This window comes from Arachis hypogaea, chromosome 20, assembly GCF_003086295.3.
Source record: "Arachis hypogaea cultivar Tifrunner chromosome 20, arahy.Tifrunner.gnm2.J5K5, whole genome shotgun sequence".
Taxonomy (NCBI): Eukaryota; Viridiplantae; Streptophyta; class Magnoliopsida; order Fabales; family Fabaceae; genus Arachis; species Arachis hypogaea.
The window spans coordinates 128,950,162-128,974,899 of record NC_092055.1 but is presented as its reverse complement, the minus strand read 5'-3'; the positions used below and the strand labels follow the sequence as shown (position 1 = coordinate 128,974,899).

The 24,738-nt window shown below is 26.8% G+C and overlaps 2 protein-coding genes across 5 annotated transcripts in view; both read left to right on the top strand.

The window, feature by feature from the left end:
- LOC112785279 (agamous-like MADS-box protein AP1) overlaps positions 1–24,738 on the top strand; it is a 247,152-nt gene that overhangs the window by 168,125 nt on the left and 54,289 nt on the right. The window lies entirely within an intron of this gene.
- On the top strand, positions 5,972–14,508 carry LOC112784676 (MADS-box protein EJ2-like). 2 transcript variants are annotated; one of them, XM_025827968.3, is made up of 8 exons: positions 5,972–6,327; positions 10,745–10,832; positions 11,080–11,141; positions 11,348–11,447; positions 12,645–12,686; positions 12,810–12,851; positions 13,376–13,518; positions 14,210–14,508. In XM_025827968.3, the coding sequence occupies exons 1-8, from the start codon at positions 6,143–6,145 to the stop codon at positions 14,277–14,279; spliced, it is 732 nt and encodes a 243-aa protein (XP_025683753.1). In that variant the 5' UTR covers positions 5,972–6,142; the 3' UTR covers positions 14,280–14,508. The 2 variants fall into 2 exon arrangements, with proteins under 2 accessions (XP_025683753.1, XP_072086038.1); XM_072229937.1 differs by lacking the exon at positions 14,210–14,508 and having other exon boundaries at positions 5,974–6,327; positions 13,344–13,479.

The window sequence follows — 24,738 nt, the reverse complement described above, 5'->3', positions numbered from 1 at the left end:
TTTATATATTTTAATTTTATTTATTTAGTTATTAGATTAGACTTTATGTTAGTAGGTTTAGGGTATTTTTTATTTTGACTTAATAAGAGGTTATAAATACCTCATAAATTATTATAGTCATCATAGAGTGATTAGAGGAGTGTGAAAACACTTTTTAATTTCGTGATGAAATCATGATATTGACGAGTGAGGTTGAGTAAGTTTCTCTTTTGTTGCATTGGAGAATTTGGTAGAAGGTTGAGTGATTCCCTTCAATTAAATTCTCAAATTATGGTGTAGACAAATTAGATTAAGTGAGTTCTTATCTTATTACATCAAGAAATTGGATAAAAAGTAGAATGGTTCTCTTTCTATTCAATTTCAACTTATCTTTTTGTTTCTATTTCAATTTTAACATATCTTTTTTATTCAATTTCAATCTTATGTTCTTGTTTATCCTTTTTTTCGTATTACCACTTGTCTAAGATGTCGTTTAAGGTGGCAACACAACAAGAAAACATATGGAAAGAAACCTCTTCATTATTGGTGTAGAAGGAGGAAGAGGTGCAAATACAGTGTTGGAAGTCAGACGAAGATAGCAGCGACATAAAAGAGAGTAGAGAGAGAGGGGGTGGGGTGTAGGAGAAGAAAGACGATGTGACGAAGATAGAGAGTGACAGAGGAGGTAGGGAAGGAAGAGAAAAAAATCTTGTTGTGAAGAAGAAAATGGTAATGAGAAGCAAAAGAGTGATAAGGAGGAGAGAAAGTAACAAATGTAAATATACTTTTATCCAAACGACAATTTTAAAATTAAAATCAATGTTAGGAACAATTTTAAACAAAAAAAATTGAAAAAAGATTTTAATTTTTAGCGAAAATTATTGGAGCCAAAATCGTATTTAACTTGATAAATTTTTTCACACTTTGATAATTATATTTGAAAGAGGACTTAATTTGTGATTTTTTTTTTTAAAATATAGACTCTCCCTCTCATTATATATGATAATAAGATAGAGTAATTACTAGCCTCCTCTACTACTTTTTGATGAATAGATGTACATGCAAGACCAGTGACAGAAAATTTTGTGAGTAGGGACAATATATATATATATGATAATAATTTTTATAATTATACTTTGTTATTATAAAATATAGTTAGTTTTTAAATTATCTAACCAATAAATTAAAATATTAAAATAATAATATAAAAATTAAAATTTTATTTTTTTAGGTTTTATATTTTGAAAAGATTAAGTAATTTTTTATCGTCAATACAATTAAATGTCTCTCTTTTTATATATATTGTTAAATAATCATTTAAAAATTTATCTTCCATATGATTACGAAATCGATTCTTTATAATATTCATATTTAAAAAAGTTCTTTCAACCGATGTTGTCCCAGAAAAAAGCTAAAGTTAACTTTTAAAAAAATACCAATGAATAAACAGTATTTTTTATTTTTATTTTATTATTATTATTTATTTAACTATTTTTTATTTAATAGTCAATATAAAAAAAGACTTTAGATGTCATATTTTGATGTAAATTTTTACGAATAATATTAAAAAAAATAAGATCTTTTCATTTTTAAAAATTTATAATTTTATGTCAAGTAAATTTTTTAAAAAATTTTTAATTGTGAATGACTAAATTTTTTTGAAAAATAAAAAAGAAAAATCTAGATATCAAATTTCGCTCTAAATATTTTTTTGCATCTTCTAAATATTTACTCAAACGTTGCCAAAACAATTTAGATTAAATAGATATGTCATTGGTTAAATACGAAAATTTTTTTATCACTTTTAATAAATATAATATTTATTAGTTATTTTTATCGCAATTTTCAAATCATTCAGAGATTATTTTGTCTCCACTTGAATCTTTTGGATACTAAATTAGTAATTACTTCTATTTTGAACAAATAATCTCATATATATATACACGACATAATAGTGATATTCACTAAGTATATAAACAGATTTTTTTAAAACAAATTTTTTTAAATTTTAAATTTATTTATTAGTTGTAATTATAAAATAACCAATCTATAATTATTTCACTCATTCTTTTTAAAAGTTATTGTAACAAATTTGTTTAAATATTGAATTACCATTTGTTTCTACATAATTAAAATTGATGAGTGAAATTCAATCATAATGGGATTAAATTTAATTATATAGTGGGGACAAATAAATTTTGTTATTATGTATTAATTAAAAAAAATTTAAACTCCACTAGGGGCACTTGCCCCCACACCCATAAACTTAAATCCGTCCCTGAGCAAGACTCTCAATTTTTTTAAAAAAAAAATTATCAAACAAATTAACTTTACACTTTCAATAAAATTTATAATAACAACTAAAAATAAAAAAATAGAAAACATTTATGGTGTATTAGTTGATATTTTTTATTGTTATATAATTATGGGTTCTAACGAGGCTGTAGCACTAAAACAAATATGTATAATTAATAATTTGGGATATAAAAATATAATTATTCTTTATATATAAGTCATTTTTTATACAAGTTCATATAAGTCATTTATATTTATACGTGCACGTTCTTCTTCGTGCCGCTACTGTACGTTCTTTTTCTTCTTTTTTTTCGTTATTTTTCTCTTTCGTTATTTTTCTCTTTCGTTATCGTCGTCACTAACACCACCTCCTCCTCTTCCTCTTTTTTTTATTGGAATTTCTTTTTCTCCTTCCTTTTCCTCCTTCTCTTCCATTATTTTCATCATTATGATCATCATCGTTATAGTCATCGCCGTCGTCTTCTTCTTCTTATATACGTATCGTCGTTATCATTATCGTAGAATTTTTGCCATATTGATGACGTTGCCTGATACAAAATTAAAGAAACTATTTTTGTGCATTTGTAGCAAAATTTCAATTTAGGAGTTTTGAATCTGAATTGTTATTTTTATGAATCTGTTCCATTCTCGTTTCGGTGTATTTTAAAAATATTACGGTGTATTTTAAAAATATTTTGGTGTATTTTTATTCTGATAAGTACTACATAATTTAAAACTCTTTCTCTTCCTCTTTATCATTTTCTGCTGCTGCTGCTTCTTCTTCTTTTTCATTATCATCATCATCCCTTTTTTTATTCATTTTTTCTTGTTTTACCTTCTCAAATTTCTTTTTGTTTTACTCTCTTAACAAGAATAAAAATAAAAAATCAAACAAAAAAGAAAAAAATACATAATGCTGCAAAATTACTTAGAAGAGGATGAACCTACATTCATTCAACTAAAAGAAAGAAAGAAATAAGAAAAAAAGAAGAAGAAAAAAAACGCATTAAAGAAAATATTTTTGTACATTTGTAGCAAAATTTTGATGTAGGAGTTCTGAATCTGAATTGTTATTGTGATGAATCTGTTCCATTATTATTTTGGTGTATTTTGAAAAACTTTCAATGTATCTTGGAAATCTTGCGGTATATTTGGAACTATTTCGGTGTATTTTTATTCTGATAAGTTCTGTATAATTCAAAACTCTTCCTCTTCTTCCTCTTCATCTTCTGCTGCTGCTTCTTCTTTTTCATCATCATCATCATCGTCTTCTTTTTTTTTTCTTATTCATCTTTTCCTTCTTGTTTTACCTTCTCAAGTTTCTTCTTGTTTTATTCTCTTAACAAGAATAAAAACAGAAAAAAAATTAAACAAAGAAAAAGAAGAAACACATAATGCTGTAAAATTACTTGAAAGAAGATGAACATACATTCATTCAACTAAAAGAAAGAAAGAAATAAGAAAAAAAGAAGAAGAAAAAAAATGCACTAAAAAAAATATTTTTCTGCATTTGTAGCAAAATTTTGATGCAGGACTTCTGAATCTGAATTTTTGTTTTTGTATGTGATTAATTTGTTCCATTCTTGTTTTAGTGTATTTTGAAAAATTTGCGATGTATTTTGGAAATATTTCGGTGTATTTTTATTTTGATAAGTTCTGCATATTTCAAAATTCTTCCTCTTCTTCCTCCTCATCTTCTGCGCTGCTGCTTCTTCTTTTTTTTTCTTATTCATCTTTTGCTTCTTGTTTTACCTTCTCAAGTTTTTTCTTGTTTTACTCTCTTAACAAGAATAAAAACAAAAAAAATCAAATAAAGAAGAAGAAGAAACACATAATGCTGTACAATTACTTGGAAGAGGATGAACCCACATTCATTCAACTAAAAGAAAGAAAGAAATAAGAAAAAAAAAAAGAAGAGGAAAAATGCATTAAAGAAAACTTTTTGTGCATTTATAGCAAAATTTTGATGTAGGAGTTTTAATTCTGAATTGTTATTGTGATAAATCTGTTTCATTCTCGTTTTGGGGTATTTTGGAATATTTGCGTTGTATTTTAAAAATATTTCGGTATATTTTTATTCTAATAAGTTCTGCATAATTCAAAACTATTTTTCTTCATTCTCCTCAGCTTTTGTAGCTGCTTCTTTTTCATCTTCTTATTTCATATTCTTATAATTCTTTTTAGGAGAAAAAAATCAAACAAAGAAGAAAAAAATACATAATGTTGTAAAATCAATAAAAAGAGGAAGAGGAAAAAAATGTAGCAACAACAACATAACAAAAAGAATGACGATGAGAATAAAACACGTGAAAAAAAAGGAGGAGAAACGTAAAGAAGGAGAAGAAAAAGGAGGAGGAGGAGGAGGAGGAACGCGGGATATAAATATTGAAAAAAAATGACGTGATTTCACGTGCGCATTATGTAAGTAGATTTTGTTACATTAGAATTAACTTGTATGTCAAAAATGTTTGTATGTATAGCAGGACTGAAATAAGTTTAGAGCGAAGAGATTTATGTATACATATAGGTTCTGGCAGTGGAAGGTAGGATTGGAAGTTAGGATATTATTTGAAAATGTTGATTTGGAGAATTAAAATTATTCTTTTATATTATTATTTTGATGACTGCTGATAAACAAATAAAAGTTGAATAGTGAAAGCAAACTAAAATTCATTTAAATCATTATTTGAAAAATGCATCTATCTTATACACTATCTATCTATATAAAGCTATATTTTCAAAGACGGATTAAGTAATTAATTGACTCTTTTATTTATTTGGGTTATGAGATAAGATACGAATTCAGTAACTACCTATATATGTTTGAGAATGTTAGATCCTACACAAAATGTACAAACATAAAACCTTACCTTATTTTTTCGTTTACCAGATACTGTAAAGTGATGGAAAAAAAACCGCATACAACACAGACACTATTAAAAAAAATATTTTTAGTGGCCATTTATTTTTTTTTAACAGTAATAAAAATAATTAGTAATATATTTATTAACAATTAAATATTAGTCATCTTATATTTAACGATAATTATACAATTGTTACTAAACTTTTTTATAGCCATAAAAAATAGGTTTAATTATTTTGTTAGTCTTTATAATTTTGTAAAATTTTCAATTAGGTCCATATACTTTTTTTTCTTTTTAATTGAGTCATTGCATCAAATTTTATTTTTAATTTGGTCCCTATATTTTTTTTTATTTGGGTCCTTGCACTATTTTTTTTTTAATTGGGTCTCTATACAATTAAACCAATTACTGTTAAGAAGGACCTAATTGAAAAAAAAAATTGGTGCAAGAACCCAATTAAAAAAAAAAGTATAGGGACCTAATTAAAAATTTTACAAAACTATAGGGATTAACAGAGTAATTAAACCTAAAAAATATACAATTGTCATTATAATATATAGTGATAATGATAAATATATAATTACTACAAAAACATAAATAAATTAAATAAGACATATAGTGGTTATTATTATGTTATTGCCACAAAGTTTTCACTTTATTCCCCAATTAGATAAATCAAAGACTAATCTATTGATTTGAGTTTTAAGAATTTGTTATTGGCCAATAAATTGTTATATACACAAAGTGTAATTCAAATCTCCAACACTTACTTAAATAAATAAGTAAACTGAAGACTCAATCAACTCAAATTAGTTCACTTGTTATATATTTATTATTAGTACGTTGCTCTTCCTTCTAGTTTGCTTTCTTTTTGTCCCTTTTGGTACCGTAATAATCACACATCCTATTTAAGAAAGCATTATTCTTCTCATCTCTTAACCAATATAGTTCAAAAGCTAGCTACAGAGAGAGTGAGCATCATAGAGAGAGAAAATTTACTAATAATGGGAAGAGGGAAGGTTGTGCTGAAGAGAATAGAGAACAAGGTAAATAGGCAAGTGACATTTTCAAAGAGAAGAAATGGGCTTCTGAAGAAGGCATATGAGCTTTCAGTGCTTTGTGATGCTGAGGTTGCTCTCATGATCTTCTCTAACCGTGGCAAGCTCTATGAGTTCTCTAGTTCCTCCAGGTTTATTATTATTATTGCTTCATAATTTCATTAATTACTTTCATTATTTATTAGTATTATTACACATATATTCTCTCTAAGATCTATTTCTTTTTGTATATACTTTTGTGCAAGATCTATATATATATGTATGCATCTCTGCCTGCTTCTTCATTATTAGTGCTTGGTTTAACTTGTGAATGAAACCCTAAGTTTATTCTAATTAATTAATTGATGGATTTTGATGAGTAGTTAAACATCTATTTAAAATGGTAAAGTATTTTGAGATGATTTTCTTTTATTTTTCAAAAAGAACAGATATTTTTTATATATAAGGGAGAAAAAAAATCTGAGATGACACTCTAATCCACTCTTTCATGTTAAAACTTGAGATTGATTTCTGTCTCTATATGACAAAGGAGTGAGAGGGTTGAATTTTTTAATTAATTAATTAATAATATAAAATTCAATAATTTTTTTGTGTTTTTTTCTGAAATGGTCTTGTTGTCCCCATCGAAACATTTAAGAAGCATTGAATTGTTTTTCTAAACGTTTATTAAAAATCTGTATGTGCTCTTGAAGTACAGAAGTAAATAGATATTTATTCTGCTGAGAGATGATTATCTAATAAGAATGAAATAGATAATAATTAGCTTTTTCTTCCTTTTTTTTTTCTTAAAAAAAAATAACTATTTAATTTTTGGGCGTAGCTAAAAATTAAAAGAAAGTACAGCGTTCACTGTTATGATTTGGTTGCAGAGATAGATGGGATGTTTGATGTGAAAAACTATCAGATCTTTCGTTGCAATTTAAGAATGCATGTTGGATAGAGTGAGAAGAGAAGTGAGGATCCATCTTAAAACCGTTGTAGAATACCTGGTTTTATCTTAACATAAATTAATCAAAAAAAAAAGTATAGGGAGCCAAGTTAGATCACTTATTTATTTAAATAAATATCAAAAATTTAAATTTTATTATATATATATATATATATATATATATATATATATATATATATATATATTAAAGTTTTAATCAATAATAAATTTTCAAATGAAATTTCGTTCCATAGTAAATTTTTTATATATTATGAATTTAATTTATTTAGTCTATGGATGAGTACGGATAGCAGGTATCGATTATCCGTTTGAATTCAAACCAAACTAATTAAATTGGTTCTGAAACTAACGGGTAATTGAGTTCAATTCGAATCAAACCGATGACTATTTCTAGTGATTGGTTGGGATATCGATTCTGCGGGTGCAGAATCCGAACCAATCTGTGAATCCGATCATATATTAATTAAATAAAAAAATATATTTCTATTACACTTTTGTATTTAGCTTCTAATATGTTTGGTATTTAATATGTTTAGATTTTAATGTGTTTAGTGTTTAATATGTTTGGATTTTAATGTGTTTAATTTTTAATGTATTTGGTGTTCGTTTAACATATTTGGATTATTTCTATTAATATTACATGTTTATTGTACTTGCTGAATTTTTAAGATAAAAATTTAAATTTTTTTATGAATTTCAAAGTCATCAGATACCCAATTATCCGAACCGAACCAATTCATTTTTAATTGGTTTGGTTTGGTTCGGATATATACACAAAAAAACACAAATCCGAACCAAACTAAACCAATTACATTTTAATTGGTTCGATTATAATTTTACTTTGAACCCGAACTAAACCGACCCGTGCTCATCACTAATTTAGTCGCGAAAATTAGGTTACAATGCAAATTAATTAAAAGTTATTTATGGAACAGTAATTGTTGGGTACCATTGAATTAAGTTTTGAAAAATCCTGACCACATGATTTTCAACCTCCCTATATATATATACTTTTAGTGAAAAAAAATAGAATGATGATAAGTGTTTTGGTTTAAATATAAATTAAACAATATTGGTTATTTAATATTTTCATACAACACACGATGACACGAGGAAAAAAATATTTATACCCATCATCGGATGTAAATCTAGTCTTGTTAGTTCATATTGTTGAATAACTTTTTATGCGCTATGAATTATCAATCCAACCGTTGAATTTTAACATTTTACTATGTAGATCAATCTTAAAAAAATCATAAAACTTATAATTGATTTTATGTGTCATCATAACACTTTTCTTTTATAATTGATTTATTATGTCATCATAACACTGGATTATATTTTTATTCATGTACGATCATGATATTATGACATATTTTAATAGTTGAATTGATAAAACTCATTATTCATAAGAAGTTATTTAATGATGTAAGTCAACAACGCTTACATACTGTGTAAACGGATCCTTTTCTATATGACACATTTATTTATGTAATTAGTGTAATTTATTCCTGGAAAAAAATTTACAGAATATTTTACTCATTATGATATTGCCTTCAAAGTTCAAACTTTACTATGAATTTTAATCTAGTACCTATATTTTTTCACTTTTTACCCTTAAATCTTTGTTATTAAATATTTGTAAGACACTTATTTTTAAACATTATAATAACATCACTCCATGAGAAAATATAACTTCTGATAATATAGATGATAAAAAATTAAAGAGGATGTTAATTAATTAATTAATTCAAACAAAAGTAAGAGGGTAATAAGCAGAAACAATTTACATTTAATTTTCATATCATCATCCATCTCCTTTATTTGCAAATCCCATTAAGTAACCAAGTTATTATGATTATCTTCCTTCATATTTTCCTGAACAAGTGTTTATTTATAATCAAAGTTTTGTTTACTTTCTTCTCTTTTAATAGCAATAATAATCTTGCAAACTCTCAAAAAAAGTTTATTAAGTGTTTGTAAAGCGTGCATCATTTCTAGATTTCTCATATTTAGGTAAAAAAAAATTAAAGAAAAAAAAAAGAAATGCATAAATGAAAAATAAGAGATAGAGCCAAATATTTTATATTTTATTTTTAAAAAATAAAAAAATCTTTTGAATAAGTAGAATTTTTTTTTATTTCTCTACTTCTATTTTACTATTAAACTAATAATATCTATATTTTGATGTTATTAAGAATATAGAATCTGCCAATTAATTATAACTCAAATGGTATAATCTCCCCCTACTCATTTACTAAGAGGTCGCAGGTTCGAGTCTCTCTATTTTAGTTAAAAAAAAAATCTAAACAAAATCCTAAAAGAGTGCTGCTGGTGAATGTCTTCAATGTTTTTATGCCTAACCCACTCGTTGGTTAAGTGTTTCCATCAATTAGTTTACATTATAATAACAATTTCTAGTCAATTTTCTGCTTGGTTGAAATAAAGGTAAAAATTTCACACTGCACAAAATGCAATGAATTATCCTCCTTTTTATGTAGTATTATAACTTCAATTTCAAACTTTTTAAATTTTATTCAGTTATTGAAGGAAAAAAAATAAAGGTTTAGCTAATGTCAGATATATAATAATTTAAGTGTTTTTTTATTAATTAAAATATTTTTAAAAAAATTATATCTCATGACATAATATTAAAATTTTTGTGACCTAAAAATTTAAAATTCAATTAGTATTAACCCCAAAAAAATTCTGGTGTAAAAAAAATATTAAATATATAACTATTTATTTATCTCCTCACGTGTGTGTAAATTTTATAGACTTATAATTTTGTCTTCAATGATCTAGAGAGTATTTTTCTTCATAGATTAAAGAATAATTTTAGCCTTTTCACTTAAAATAAGAATTTATACAAGTTTATAAATTATAATTTGACTTCTTAAATCTGTAATAAATTAATTTTTGATAGTCACAAAAAATGCATGTTTATTTCTTGGGGATTAGGATTATAATTAATTAGTGTTAATCCTATTTTTGTTTATATATATATATATATATATTATTCTTTAATTTACTGATACCTATTTTATCGCTACTTATTAGATTTAGTCAATAAAATCTTATTAATATGAAAAATAATTTTGGATTAAAACTAAAATCTAATAAATTTTCAAATACATTCTATCATCACTCTCTCTAAATTATTATATTATTATCTATAGTGCATAAGATCCTTTGAACACTTTGTCCATTGAAGAACTTGCCTAGATGAGACTTATAGACTTATAGTCATGTTTTTTATGCCATCTACGTCTTTTCACAAACTAAGGGAAATTTGGCATATTTAATGGCGAAAATGAAAATCATCAAAACATAATACATTATTCACATATTAGTTAGATGTATGTTGTTTTCAATTATAAGCAGTGGTGTATTACCATTTTCTTTAGTTAACACATGCTTAGTTTGTGAAATAACAAAAAGTACATTAAAATTGGTTACTAAGATCAGTTATATAATATAAAATATATATTAAAATATAAAATACACATTAAAAATAAATTAAATATATATATTTATAGTTAATTTTAATATCTATACAATATATTTGTAATAATAATATTTATAAATATGTGTTGCAGCATGATGAAAACCATAGAGAGATATCATATGCACAAGTATAGCTTGCCACAGACCACCCAAGTAAGAAACCATGACACTCAGCCTCAGGTAATATATCATACAGTTCTGCTTGTAGTATTAATAAATATCTGCCAACAGATTAATTATTGAAACAGTTAAAATATCATATTTTTTTATATATATATATGAAAGTTGTTATAAAATTATTTATTTTAAAAATTTAAATGATTAGATAGGAGAATATAATAATTATATACATGTAATATTTTTTTATACAAGAAATTTTTTTTTATACTTAAAAGACTAAATTGTGTTATGTCATTTTATATTACAGAATACTTACCAAGACTATGTGACATTGAAAGCATACGTAGAACTCCTACAACGTTCACAACGGTAAATGATATAAAACAAGACTAAATAAATTAGGTCTTTATTTAAATTCTTTTCAGCTTTGTAACTGAAAGAATTAAATTCTAATTAATTTAACCTGAACAAATTAATTAATTAACTCAAAATATTTTTTATATTTACATACATATTTACATATATATATATATATATATATTTTGTTGATAAATTAAACGTTGACGATGCTGTAGAAACCTTCTTGGAGAAGATCTAACCAAAATGGCTTCAACGGAGCTTCAGCAGCTTGAGAATCAATTAGAGTCGGCATTAACAAATATTAGGTCAACTAAGGTGAAATCCATATATATTCTTTATTTGGATTTATCAACTCAATTGTTACTCTTTAAAACTAATAATTATTTAAATTATAATTCTAAAAATATAATTGAATTGACCGGTTTAACTAGATTGATTGAAAATATGTTTGAGTCGGTCAATTTGATAAAATATGATTAATAATAATGCGGCTAAAAATTTGATAAAATTGATTAATTAGTTGTAAAGATATCATATTAGGTTGGTAAAGGAAGAGAAAGGTTCGAAATATTATTAGTGGGTTGGAGAGAGATGAGAGAAAAAGAAAAGTAGTATTTATTATTTTGGTAATGCTAGGTAAATAAAAAAAATTGTTAGAATTTATTTTATTTAGTATTTATTAATGATGACAACAATTAATGAATGCTAAATAAAGTAAGTTATGACTATTTTAGTTAATTTTTTTTAATTATCAAATACTTTGTTGTTATTTTATTATCACTTTAAAGACGTACTCTAATGTACTCAATGAATCTACAATAAAGTATTTATTACATACACTTGACATTTTTAATAACATAGTCCTAACCAGCTAATCATTAGCCAGTTCATCGTTCTTTAAAAACCTTCTGTTCATTTTTGTCACAAGCTTCGATAATCTCTTTGTAAGGTTTAATCTATCTAACTTTTTACTAAAAAATCGGTTAAAAAATCTGTAAAAGTAGTCAAAAATTGGTAAAAATCATGTATTTGGAATATATAAAAATATTTTACATAAAAATATATTATTTTATTATATTATATTATATTTTATTAAATTTTAATTAAATTCTTAAACATTTAAATATCTAACTTTGTGAATTCAATTTCTGATTTAGTTTTTATAATGCTATTTATATATACTTGCTAATCATATTAAGTATATCTTTAAATGGGTAAATCTGAAAAATAGAAAATAGAAAAGTAGTATAACATAAATTTTGAATGAATAGTCTTTAAATTTTTTATATGCCTAAATTTTAGTTGATTATTGACGCATTTTTGTTATCTCTTTAGCAGAATTTATATTTTATAAACTATAGCTTGGATTTGCATTGTTTCTTTTATTATGCAAATGTTGAGACAAAATTAAATTTGTAAAAGTCTAAATCCCCATGTCATTTTTTTTTTCCTTTTAATTTTTTGTATCTATATAGAATGAAGGTAACTTAGATATAACTATATTTTTGCCAGACTCAATTCATGCTTGACCGTCTTGCTGATCTTCAGAATCGGGTATATATGTTTTTCTTAAGAAATACAGAATTTTAAAATTTTTTAAAGTAAAAAACTTAGATTTTTAGATTAAATAAAGCCATAGATATATTATTGACTATTATTGTTGGTTACTCCATGCAGGAGAGAGCGCTTGTTGATGTTAATACAGCTCTAAGAACTAAGGTAATTATCCAACTTATTTATTCCAATTTTTTCAACCTTATAATGCACATCTTTAGTCTTTTTCTATCAATGTTTAGATGGTTTTTCTATTAAAAATTTTACCGATTAAGAAAATAAAAATTGGTAAGAATACCATAAAATTATTATCTGTTATATAATTATTCTTATGCATCTACTTGTACATAATAAAAAAAATGTAAAGTTAGATGGTTCGCTTGTCCTGCAAAAGAAACTATTTTAGTATTAGACCTGAAAAGTATCAGAAATTAGTAAATGAGAGTGAGATATTAAGAGAGAATAAAAAAAAACAGAGAAGAAGAGATATTAAGTACTTTATCATTACGAGCTTAACTCCTCTCTTTAAGAGAAGAAAAAAAAAACTATACAAAATTTACACTTCAATTTCTAGATATATATTTATTAATTTTATCGGTTTAAATTTTTAAATAAATAATTTTATGATATAATTAAGTTTAGTCTAAAAAATTTCAGAAGTTGATGTGAATCGTGTGTTGATGATTCAGTTAGAAGAAATTCAGAATTCAGAAGTTCCTCTGAGGTGGGCTTTGGATGGTGGAAGGCCTAACAACCAATGCACTCATCACTTTCCTCTTCAATCAGATTTTACTTTTCAAACTCATGGGGTTAATCCCAATTTGCGCATATGGTAAACTTATTTAAAAAAGCCTGTTCTATATACACACCAGATATACAAGTGTGCACACCTGTAATATTGAATTACTTTATTTTATGGTTAAATTATTTTATTAGTCTTTATGATTTTATCAAATTTGTAATTAAATTTTTATATTTTAAAATTTTTTAATTAAATCGCTATACTAATTTTAAATTTATAATCACATTTTTGTTGTTTTAAAAGTGTTTAATTTAACGAAATATGTGAAGGCATATTTGCTAGTAAAATGTGAGATTAATGAAAATATTTTTGTAACATTTATTATTAAAAATGATATAATTACAAATTTAAAATTAGTGTAGAGTCCAATTGCATATTTTTAAAATATAAAAATTTAATTACAAATTTTAAAAAATTATAGAAACTAAGAAAATAATTTAATCTTATTTTATTTATGTTAATAATCAAATATAACAAATTTAAGAAAATTTAGATAGTAATTAATAGATCTAATCTGAAATTAATAGTCTAATGTTTATTTGTATTTTTTAAATTTTATTATAAGTCAAAATAAAATAATGGGATAAAATAAGAAATTGCTTCTACATTTTATGGTATTTTAAGTGCACTAGTTATTATTATTATTATTATTATTATTATTATTATTATTATTATTATTATTATTATTATTATTATTATTAACATTTTTTTAATTACACAGGTATAATAATCCCACGGTTGATGAAGAGGATGGAAATGTTGAAGCATGCGTCTCTGGTTGGATGCTATGACAAAATTCAATTCATATTTTGAGCATAACATAACCTAAATTGGATTTGCATTTGTGACACTATAACGATGCAAAGGTTGTAATACTTCTACAAAATCAATATTGTATGGCTCTATATATTGTATGGCTCTATTTTTAATAATTATTTTTTCTTTTTTATTTTTCTTTTTAAAAATAATATATATACATACTTATTAAATAAATAGTTGTTTATATATTCTTATTTATTATTTTGAATTTTTTTAAAAAATAATTCATGACATAATATTAAAATTTTTATTATAAAAAATATAAATATATTTATTTTTGTTATTTTATTCTTCTAAATAAAAAATCAATACAAAACAATAATAAATTTGTAAATTTTTTAAAAATCTTTGTTAGAAATTCGACCCAACTAAGAGGAGAAGGAAGGAGAAAAAAAAACTACATAAGGACTTGATGCTTTTTGATGTTTCAACCCATAAACTTTTAGTATTATAAACTAATTTTTACTTTATTTTTGAGAAATATAGAATTTATAATACACATCTTTACGTTTAGAAATAATTACTCAAAGCATAAATCTAATTTAACTTTAAAATTTGACTAATAAAACGAGAAAAATTTCACACTTGTAAATTATTTAAAGATTTTATTTTTGAAAAATTTAAAATTTATAATAATTATTTATTTGGGTTATGAGTGAAGTGTGAACAATTTGTATTTCTGTTTATTGGGTGTTAAATTTGATGAGTGGACTATTACTATATGATTAAAAATAAAAAAAATTTAGGAAAGAGAAATAAAAACAATATAATTTTTCTTTAGAAAGGTATTAATTTGCTAAGTGCACACGTCCTTTCAGTGATAGATAATTATTGGTTTTCAATATATGCATTATTTTATTTTATTTTTTTTGGCAGCTTTTTAGTCTATTAGTCCCATGATACATATTTTATGTTACAGTTTTAATTTCACTTTATGATCTTATTCCTTTTTGGGATTCCGTTGAGAACAGAGCTTCCACCTTTCCATTTTCACCTCTCATTTCATGCTAAATTCAGCCAATCAAACCTAAGTGCTCAAGGTTTAAGAAAATGACTTAAAACCTAACTCCTCTTGTCCTCCTTCAATTATTCTTTCCAGGGTTTACACTTTTCTGTTCGTCTTTTATTTCCTATCCGATAATATTATTCTAATTTAACTAGTTTATGCGTATATTAAAATTATCTATTAATTTATTTATTTATTTATATAGTATATATATTAAAATATAAAATTTATATTAAAAATAAATTAAATATTATATATTTATATAAATATATAATAATTAATTTAATAATTAATTTTATATTCACATAATATTTTTATTGTAGTTATATATTTTTTTATTGTCATAATATTAAAGGATCAAAATTCTCTAAACTAATCGAATAAAAATTTAATCATTTATAAATTAAGTTTAAATATGATAAGAGTTATAAATTATTGAATAATTATTAAAAAACTAATTTTTTAGTTAAATATATTTAAATAATAAAAAACACATAATTATTTATTTTAATTAATTAATCCCAGTGAATTAAAATTTAATGAAAAAAAAAAGTTATACTACCAAAATAAAAATAAAATTAGAGTATTACCATTTTTTTAAGAGTATTTTGTCAAAGCAAAATAATAGTGTCCTTGTGTAATAAAAGAGTAGAGCGAGAAAATATTTCCATGAATACATTCACCTCGGAACATTGACTATTTGTCACATTATTTGTTTTATTTACTGTAATGCTCAAATCTAAACTCACGTATATTTTACAGATTCATATTTATTATTTAGTCTTTATTCCGATATCTATTATTTTTGTTATGACATTATTTTTGTCTAAAATACAATTCATGATTTATGAAAATAAAACACGTTAATTGAGATATTAGACCACAACGTTTAAATTTAATTACATGACTTTTTACTACTAGAATATGATATTCATCGACGTAGTTAGTAATAAGTAGTCAGTAAAAAATAATTATGGACAAACTTTTACAACTAGAAAGAGTGCAAAATAAATAGAGAAATATAAATACACAACACATCATCAACTCATCATCATTATTGTATTGAGAAATATATACAAAATGGTACTTTTTTTGTGGCAGTATAAAAAATGGTACTCTGTGTTTTTATCTTTCTATTTATTTTAATATTCGGTAAATAACATGTTAAGATTAAAATAATTTTTTGTGTGAAAATATGTAAAATTTTTGTTTTAATATGTACTATATGTTTATTAAAAAAATAAAATTTTCATTAATAATAATATTAGGCATATATTAACTAGATCTTATATTTTAAAAATCAATAATGATCTCATATACTCTTTATGAGATTTTTTTTATTTAAATTAATTAAATATTTTATTTATAAAAATATACAACATGTGGAATATAATATTTATTGTTATGTTCATGCGTCATATTTCGGATATTGAGATTCTGCGCTAAGATAAGTAACGTAGAGTTTTTGAATAAATTTGAGATGCACCCAGAATATATAATAAAATCCTACTCGAGTGATGTGTATCTGAGTTGTGGTAGAAAAATTCTTCTACCCTCAACATTCGATATCAACACAATTGCGTCTATATATAAGGTGCAGTTGAGCCCTCTTTTTAATTTAAAGAAGAGTTTGGATAATTTAAAAGGTTTGTTTGCACATTTTTTAAATTTCCTCAAGTTTTGAAAGCATATACATAAATCGATTAACTGTGACTTAGTATACGTCGGGACATTAGATTTTGAAGTTGGTTTGTCTCTTTTTTTTAATTATGTAGGGATTATTAAATCGTTTAGATAGTTTTAGTTAAATTGTATTTAGTAGAATGTTAAATTAATTTGTTTAAAAAATATTTTAGATTATTTTTATTTAATTAATTAGTTGATATACTAAAATATTTTGATTTAATTAGTTAGAAGACATGTTATAATATTGATATTTTAGATTATTTTGATTTAATAAATTAGTTGACATGTTAGGAAATTTTGATTTAATTAGTTATAAAACATTTTAAAGTATTAAAATTTTAGATTATTTTGATTTAATTAATTAATATGTTAGGATATTTTAATTTTATTAGTTAGAAAATTAGTGGTTAAAAGAGAACATTAGAAGACGATTAATTAATTATTTACATATTAGATGAAGTTTTTTTATCAGATTATTTATTTATTACATTAGGATATGATTAATTAATTTTGTATGACATCATTGATACACTTTGACAAATTTATTATCAGGTGACCATACATACAACTTCTATCATAACGCTGGAGTCATAGATTCTTCCTAAACCTCATGGCCTAATCCAACATATCCGTTAATAACCTCTTTAAGACATTCAAATACCACTTACATCTCTCAATTTTTGGACTATACGCTACATTAATAAAATATCTCTTAGTCATCTGTCAATTTAAACCGAAACATAAAGTTGGAAGCCATATAAAATATGCAATAAGCATGGTAAGTTACTAGAGGATGTCAATCACTATTGGGTGCATTAAGGACAATACATATGGCTTGATATCTATTAAATATAAAAAGAATGTCCTGTTTGCAGAATCACGTGTTGTCTCAAATTTGTGAGGAAAAAAAAACTACATTATTCGATAGACTCGAATTTTGTGAGTACAAAAGCTATAAGTAAAATATTGTTATTACTATCTTGGGCGACAACAATGAATAGCATACCTCATGTTCGTTATATAAATGTGTCTCATCAACTAATATAAACAACTTGCAGTATTTAAACGCTTCAACACACGGAGAGAAGGCCAAAACACCTTATCAAGTTGGTTACAATATCTGTCAATCTTGTTCCCATTGTAATAAGAAACAATGCATCAATCATGTGTGATCTTGGGGAGGCAATGTTCTAAATCTTGTAACAGGACGAAAATCTTGTTATACGACTCTTCTCAATTTTCGTAAATCTAAGTAATTGCTTTCTGCTTTGCGGTCTACATTTTTACTAGTAGCTCAGATTTTGTCCAAATGCTACACGAAGACTCTATGGACACAATGGTATTTTAGTCTATTTGATTCCAAAATTCTGTATCCAGCAATCTTTAGAATGTTGTAGTTCTTCACTGCTATGAGTACATCTCTACTCATAAATTTATGACCCATTTGAAACTCCACATTGCCATCCGTGTTATGATCTTTTTTTTTGCCAAGGTTAAAAGGATTACTTAGCTTCATGACACTCAAGTTAAGAGTATGATAATGACTTAGAACATCTGATACTTTTGGAATAGCCAAAGACGAAGGAAGAAGAAATCGATCACCCTCATAAGTTGGAGTCTCTAATACAAACTCTTAAGTGGAGGAGTTACTCTCATTAGATCATCTGATTTCAGCTACATAATCTGAGTCGGACTCAGTATTCTCTTCTTTCACATGATCACGCGGTTTGATATAGCAAGTCGGTGTCGTGGCTACTGGGACTGTCTACGGGATCCAAGAGGAAAGTCCACCACCACTACTTATATCATGAACTGCAACATACCACTTCATCACATGTTACAACATTAACCTGGCATGCACTTCGAACATTACCCTCACATGGTCATCAGCTTCAAACCCACAATGTCCTGTTTCAAAACTCTTCATTCGACAGTGGTAATAGGAATTTATAGGCTACTCTCCCAACCTTTTTGAAACATATTTTCCCATATTGTTCGAATTACATTCTTTAGCGTATCTAGAGAATTAAGATAGTAAGTGCGTAATATTCCAAAAAAAACTATCCTCAAATATCACTCCTTCTTTATCACCTTTTATTATTCTACTTGAATAAACAACCATAAAAAAAAAAACAAACAAACTGTTAGTCATATCTATGAACTAAAGGAGAAAAGAAATTTGTGATATAAATGAATTGTGATTAATTTTGTAGACTTCAAACTCCTTATATATGTGACTTTTTATTATGTAGTTATTTAGAATGCAAAGCACCCTATATCATATTATACAGATCTCGATTGCACTTGATCAAAAAAATCTTTTCTCTAATTTCGGATGCACAACATCGTAAATCTATACCGCTCACATAAATATTACTCATTTTAGGTGCACTTGAAATTATTTTTTTAAACCATTACATATTTCAGATACATAGTGTCTAATCTTTGTAATTAATTTTCTTCTACTTTTATCCGAGATATATAATATATAACAGTGTAAAAATATAAAGGGTAAAAAACAGAAATAAGCCAAGAAAAAAAATAATTTACGTGAATAAGCTAAAACGAAAACTGTTTCACACCAACGTACGTTTATATGTAATTTGAACCAGCTTGGTTCGAATTCCATTTCTACATAATGCGAACCAGCTTGGTTCGAATTATATATAAACACATGCACACACTAATTCGAACCAGCTTGGTTCGAATTACACACAAACACACATACACACTAATTCGAACCAGCTTGGTTCGAATTACACACAATAATTCATGGTATAATTCGAACTATGCTGTTAAAAAATTAATAATTTATTAAAAAAAATTTATTAAAAAAATTAATAATTTAAAATTAAAAAAATATATTTTATTTCATACGTTAAAAAAAAGCTAACAAAATATTTAATTACGAGACTTCTTTTAAAATATTTATGAGTTATCAATTCAAATTCCATACAATACTTTTCTGTCCATTTTTAATAGTTCATGAATATTTTTTAATAAATTTTTTTAAATTATACTACAAAAAATATTTTATCCTATGCAAAACAATTTTAAAAAAATGGCTTAAAAAATGTTAGGAGTACTATAAAAATTTGTAATGTTATAATAACTTAGGTAAATACATGCATGTACTCAAATTTTAAATAAAATATTCTACATAGTCAATAATAATTTAGAAATGAAAGAAAATATTTTATTCCATACAAAATAATTAAAAAATATATTTTATTCTATACAAGATAATTTTAAAAAATGACTTAAAAGATGTGTTGAGTTAAGAAATTAACTAAATTAATTAATGATGACAAACATTATTTTTGAGCAAAATAAATAATTAGTGTTGATTAATTATATCTACCTATTAACTAATTGTTTATTGTTGCAGGCCAAATGTTAATAGCCCAAATGGAATAAAAGGCATTCAGCAAAGAATATTGGGCTGAAAGCAAAATAAAGAGCCCAAGCAAAAGCAAAGGAAGAAACCAAAGAAATTAAATCGGGCCATGCATACTAATATCCGATCCAAGCCCGAACTGATTTCAGAATTGAAATTCCCTCTCTCCTGCTTAACCAAAAGCAACGTTCCTCTTCCTTCTAATCAAGTCACATCAAGATTTCAGAAAAAGCAAGAAAGAGAAAGAGAAGAAAAGCTTCTTCCATAAGCCATTAACCAAAGAAGCAAGAAAGAGAGAGTTGAAGCTTGAAGCACAGAAGCTAAAACAGAAATCCCAAGCTAAATCAAGCTTAAGAAAGGTAATCCATCTCATCTTGCATGCATCAAGATCCTCATCCCTTCTTCCCAACTCTCTGCACTACCCGAAAATGGCTTTGAAGGGAAAGTTGTTTTCTGCCCCATTCTGCTGTGTATCTACGGATCTAATCAAAACTTGGGGACTAAGTTGCATCTCTATGGTTCAGATTTGGTTGACCAGTGAAAAACAATTCCGGTTACTTCTTCATGGCTTTCGGTCAAGTTGGAAAAGTCAGAAGCAAATGTTCTACTTTGATGCTTGAGAAGAAAAAGTAAGCTTGTGGGTTGGTGAAGCTCAAGGCTCAAGGTGTTGACCTTGAAAGAAGAACTCAGCCACATGCAAGGAGATATAAGAAGTTTGCTGTTCATTCAGAAACCAAGGAGAGAAAACCAGTGAATAGAGGTTTTGTTCTAAGAGAGCTCTTTGAAGAAGTTCAACTAACTGGACAGTGTAACCTAATCAAAGGTGCATTCCGCCAGTATGAAGAACTATATCAGAGGCTTACTAATCTGGTTTTTTGCATAGCAAAGAGGCTGTTGATGAAGTCAATCTCCTTCATGTTTTACTGATTGTAATGTACTTTTCTAAGCTTATCTTTCTGTAATTTCTTGAGAGAAAAGGCATTGTGAGAAAGCTTGAGAAAAAGCCATGAGTGGAAAAAGGCTGAGAGATACACTTAAGAGAAAAGCCTAGAGTTATTTTCAGATTTCTTTAGGTGTGTTCATGTCTTGTATCTTGTACCTGTGAGGTATCCCTTTCTTAGTTGGGTTAGCACTAAGAGGTATAGTTAGGTATTAGCATAGCCAATGTCAAGTTAGGTTAGAACTTGAGTGTGAAAGGATTGGGTCAATCCTGTGTTATTGGTGTATGTAATACTGTTTACTATAGTGAAATTCTTCCATAGTTGTGGAGGAGACTGGATGTAGGTTGCATAGCACAAGGCAACCGAACCAGGATACATGCTGGTGTTAGCTTTTCTCTTCTCTGCTGTGTTCTGTTTTCTGATATTCATGAGACAAAAATAAATTGTCTCATAAATTTCCGCTGCTAAGTTAAAACAGAATCAGAATTGCAAATCTGTTCTAAAAGGGTAACAACAGTAATTAAAAGGAAGGCATAGATTCAACCCCCCTTCTCTAAGCCTACCACAACCTTCAATTGGTATCAGGAGCTAAGGTCTCAAGAATCAAGCTTAACCGCTTGGAGCAAAGATCCAATGGCGAACAATCTGGGCACAACCACAATTGCCTACACCCTCACTGAAGGCCAGTCAAACAACCGGCCACCTTTCTTTAACGGAAAGAACTATTCCTACTGGAAAGAAAGGATAAGGATCTTCATCCAATCTATTGACTACAACTTATGGAAGATCGTTGTGAGTGGTCCCAAGATCCCAACAAAAACAAGTGCTGATGGAGTGGTGACTCCGAAAGAAGAAGCTGAATGGAATGAAGATGACAAGAAGAAGATAGAGCTGAACGCTAAAGCAATCAACCTTCTTCACTGTGCTATCATCTTTGAAGAGTACCGGAAGGTGTCTAGATGCAAGACAGCCAAAGAAATCTGGGAAAAACTCCAGGTTACACATGAAGGCACTAAACAAGTCAAAGAAACGAGGATTGATATGCTGCGAAAAGAGTATGAGATGTTTAGCATGAAGGATGGAGAAAGCATTGATGAAGCATTTGAGAGATTCTCAATCATAATCAACAACCTTGATGCTATGGGTACAAACTATGCAGAACAAACCTTGGTGAGAAAACTCCTTAGAAGCCTCACAAAAGAGTGGGAAAACACTGCCACTGTCCTAACCGAGAGTAACAACATAAGTCCCATAACCTATGATGAGCTGAGAGGAAAACTCCTTGCCTATGAAGCCACATACACAAACACAGACTCAAAGAAAAAGGGAATAGCCCTCAAGTCACAAATAGAACCAAAAGAGAGTGAGTCTAGTGATGGTATTTCAGATGACGAACTTTTGTTTTTTGCTAGGAGATTTAGAAGGATGATGAAGAACAAAGGCAAATACAAGGGTTCAAGTTCAGAGGAGCACAAGATAGACTTGAGCAAAGTGACGTGCCATCATTGCAAGGAGGCTGGACACTTCAAGTCAAACTGTCCAAAGCTCAAAAAGGAGGACAAAGGCAAGAAGGAAAGGAAGAGAGTACTCATGGCTGCTTGGGAGGATCTTGAGAATGACTCAAATGAAGAAGAAGAATCTGAAGGAGATGACAAAGACTGTTTCATGGCTGGAAACAACAATCTTGATGAGGTAAATTATTATGATTTGACCATTGAGGACTTGCATGTTATTATTGATGATCTCACCTTAAACACCTCAAAACTGCTTGATAAATACAATGGATGCAGATCTGAAAGAGATGTGTTAAGAGCTGAAAATGAATTTTTAAAAGAAAAGGTGAAGGAAACTGAATGTGCTTTGGACATCATTGAAGAAAACAGATTTCTAAAATCTGAACTTGAAAAATTAAAAGGAAAGCACATTGTGGATCCTTCACATGAGTTAATTGCTGAAAACAAAAGATTAAATGATATGATTAAAATGTTGAATGGTGACTTAGCAAAATTTGCTCAAGGTTCTAGCAACTTGGACAAATTACTTGCAAGTCAAAGACCATTGTTTGAAAAATCTGGTTTAGGCTACATAGCCAAGGAAGATGTTGTTTCTAACCCATCCTCTATAAAATTTGTGGCTTCTTCATCAAATACCAAATCCATACCAAACAAATCAGGTATCGGATATGTTTCAAAATGTGAAGAAAAATCTGATGAAGAATACACAAATGTAGCTGAGCCTTCACCAAGAACTGATCCAAGTTCAAACCGGCCAGGTTTGGGTTATATTTCGAAAAATGAGGCTGCTTTCAAGAAACCAACTTTTCACAACAAAACTTCATTCTCGAAAGGCAAAAATATTAAAAAAAATTCTGGTGAAAATGCTTTTGCAAAGAGGAATAACTTTACTAAAAATCAGTTTGTCAAAAGAAATGCATCTCCTCCAAGAACCAGAAAATTTCAAAGCTTTAATCATTTCAAGCAATATAACTCACATCGATTTCAGCAACACACACCAGAAAATCATTGTGTTAATTGCAAGAAATTTGGTCACTCATATGCACAATGCTTCATTGAAAAGAGAGTTGTAGGAAACAAAGTCTACAATGTTGTTTGTGATTTCAATGCACTTGGGCAACCAAGATGGATTAACTTCAAAGGATCCAAATTAATTTGGATACCTAAGGCTACTTGAAACTCGTCATGCAGATTTGCCTAGCATCCAAGAACAAAAAGGACATGTGGTACATGGATAGTGGATGTTCAAGGCACATGACTGGAAGGTCAACCTATTTCATCAAACTAAATAAGTATGATGGAGGTTTTGTGACCTTTGGAGATGATGGTAAAGGTAAAATCATTGCTGCTGGAAAAGTAGGTAATGAGCAATCTACTTTCATTGATGATGTGCTTTTAGTTTGTGGTTTAAAGCACAATCTTTTGAGTATTAGCCAGCTGTGTGATTTAGGATATTTAGTGGTCTTCAAAAAACTCGAATGCTGTGTTGTTAATGAAAATACAAATGAAGTGATGTTTGTTGCCAAGCGTTTCAATAATATGTATGGACTTACTCTTGATGAACTAAAGGATCAAAATGTAGCTTGTCTTCATTCTAAAGAATCTGAAAAGTGGTTGTGGCACAAGCGATTGGGCCATGCAAGTATGTTTCAAATAAACAAACTTGTAAAGAAAGAATTAGTAAGAGGTCTTCCTTTGATAAAGTTTGACAAAGACATCACTTGTGATGCTTGCCAAATGGGAAAACAAACAAAAAGTTCTTTTAAACCAAAGGAAGACATCTCTACTAAAAGACCACTTGAGTTGCTACACATTGATTTATTTGGTCCAACAAGAACTCAAAGCCTAGGTGGTAAACATTATGGTTTAGTAATTGTGGATGACTAC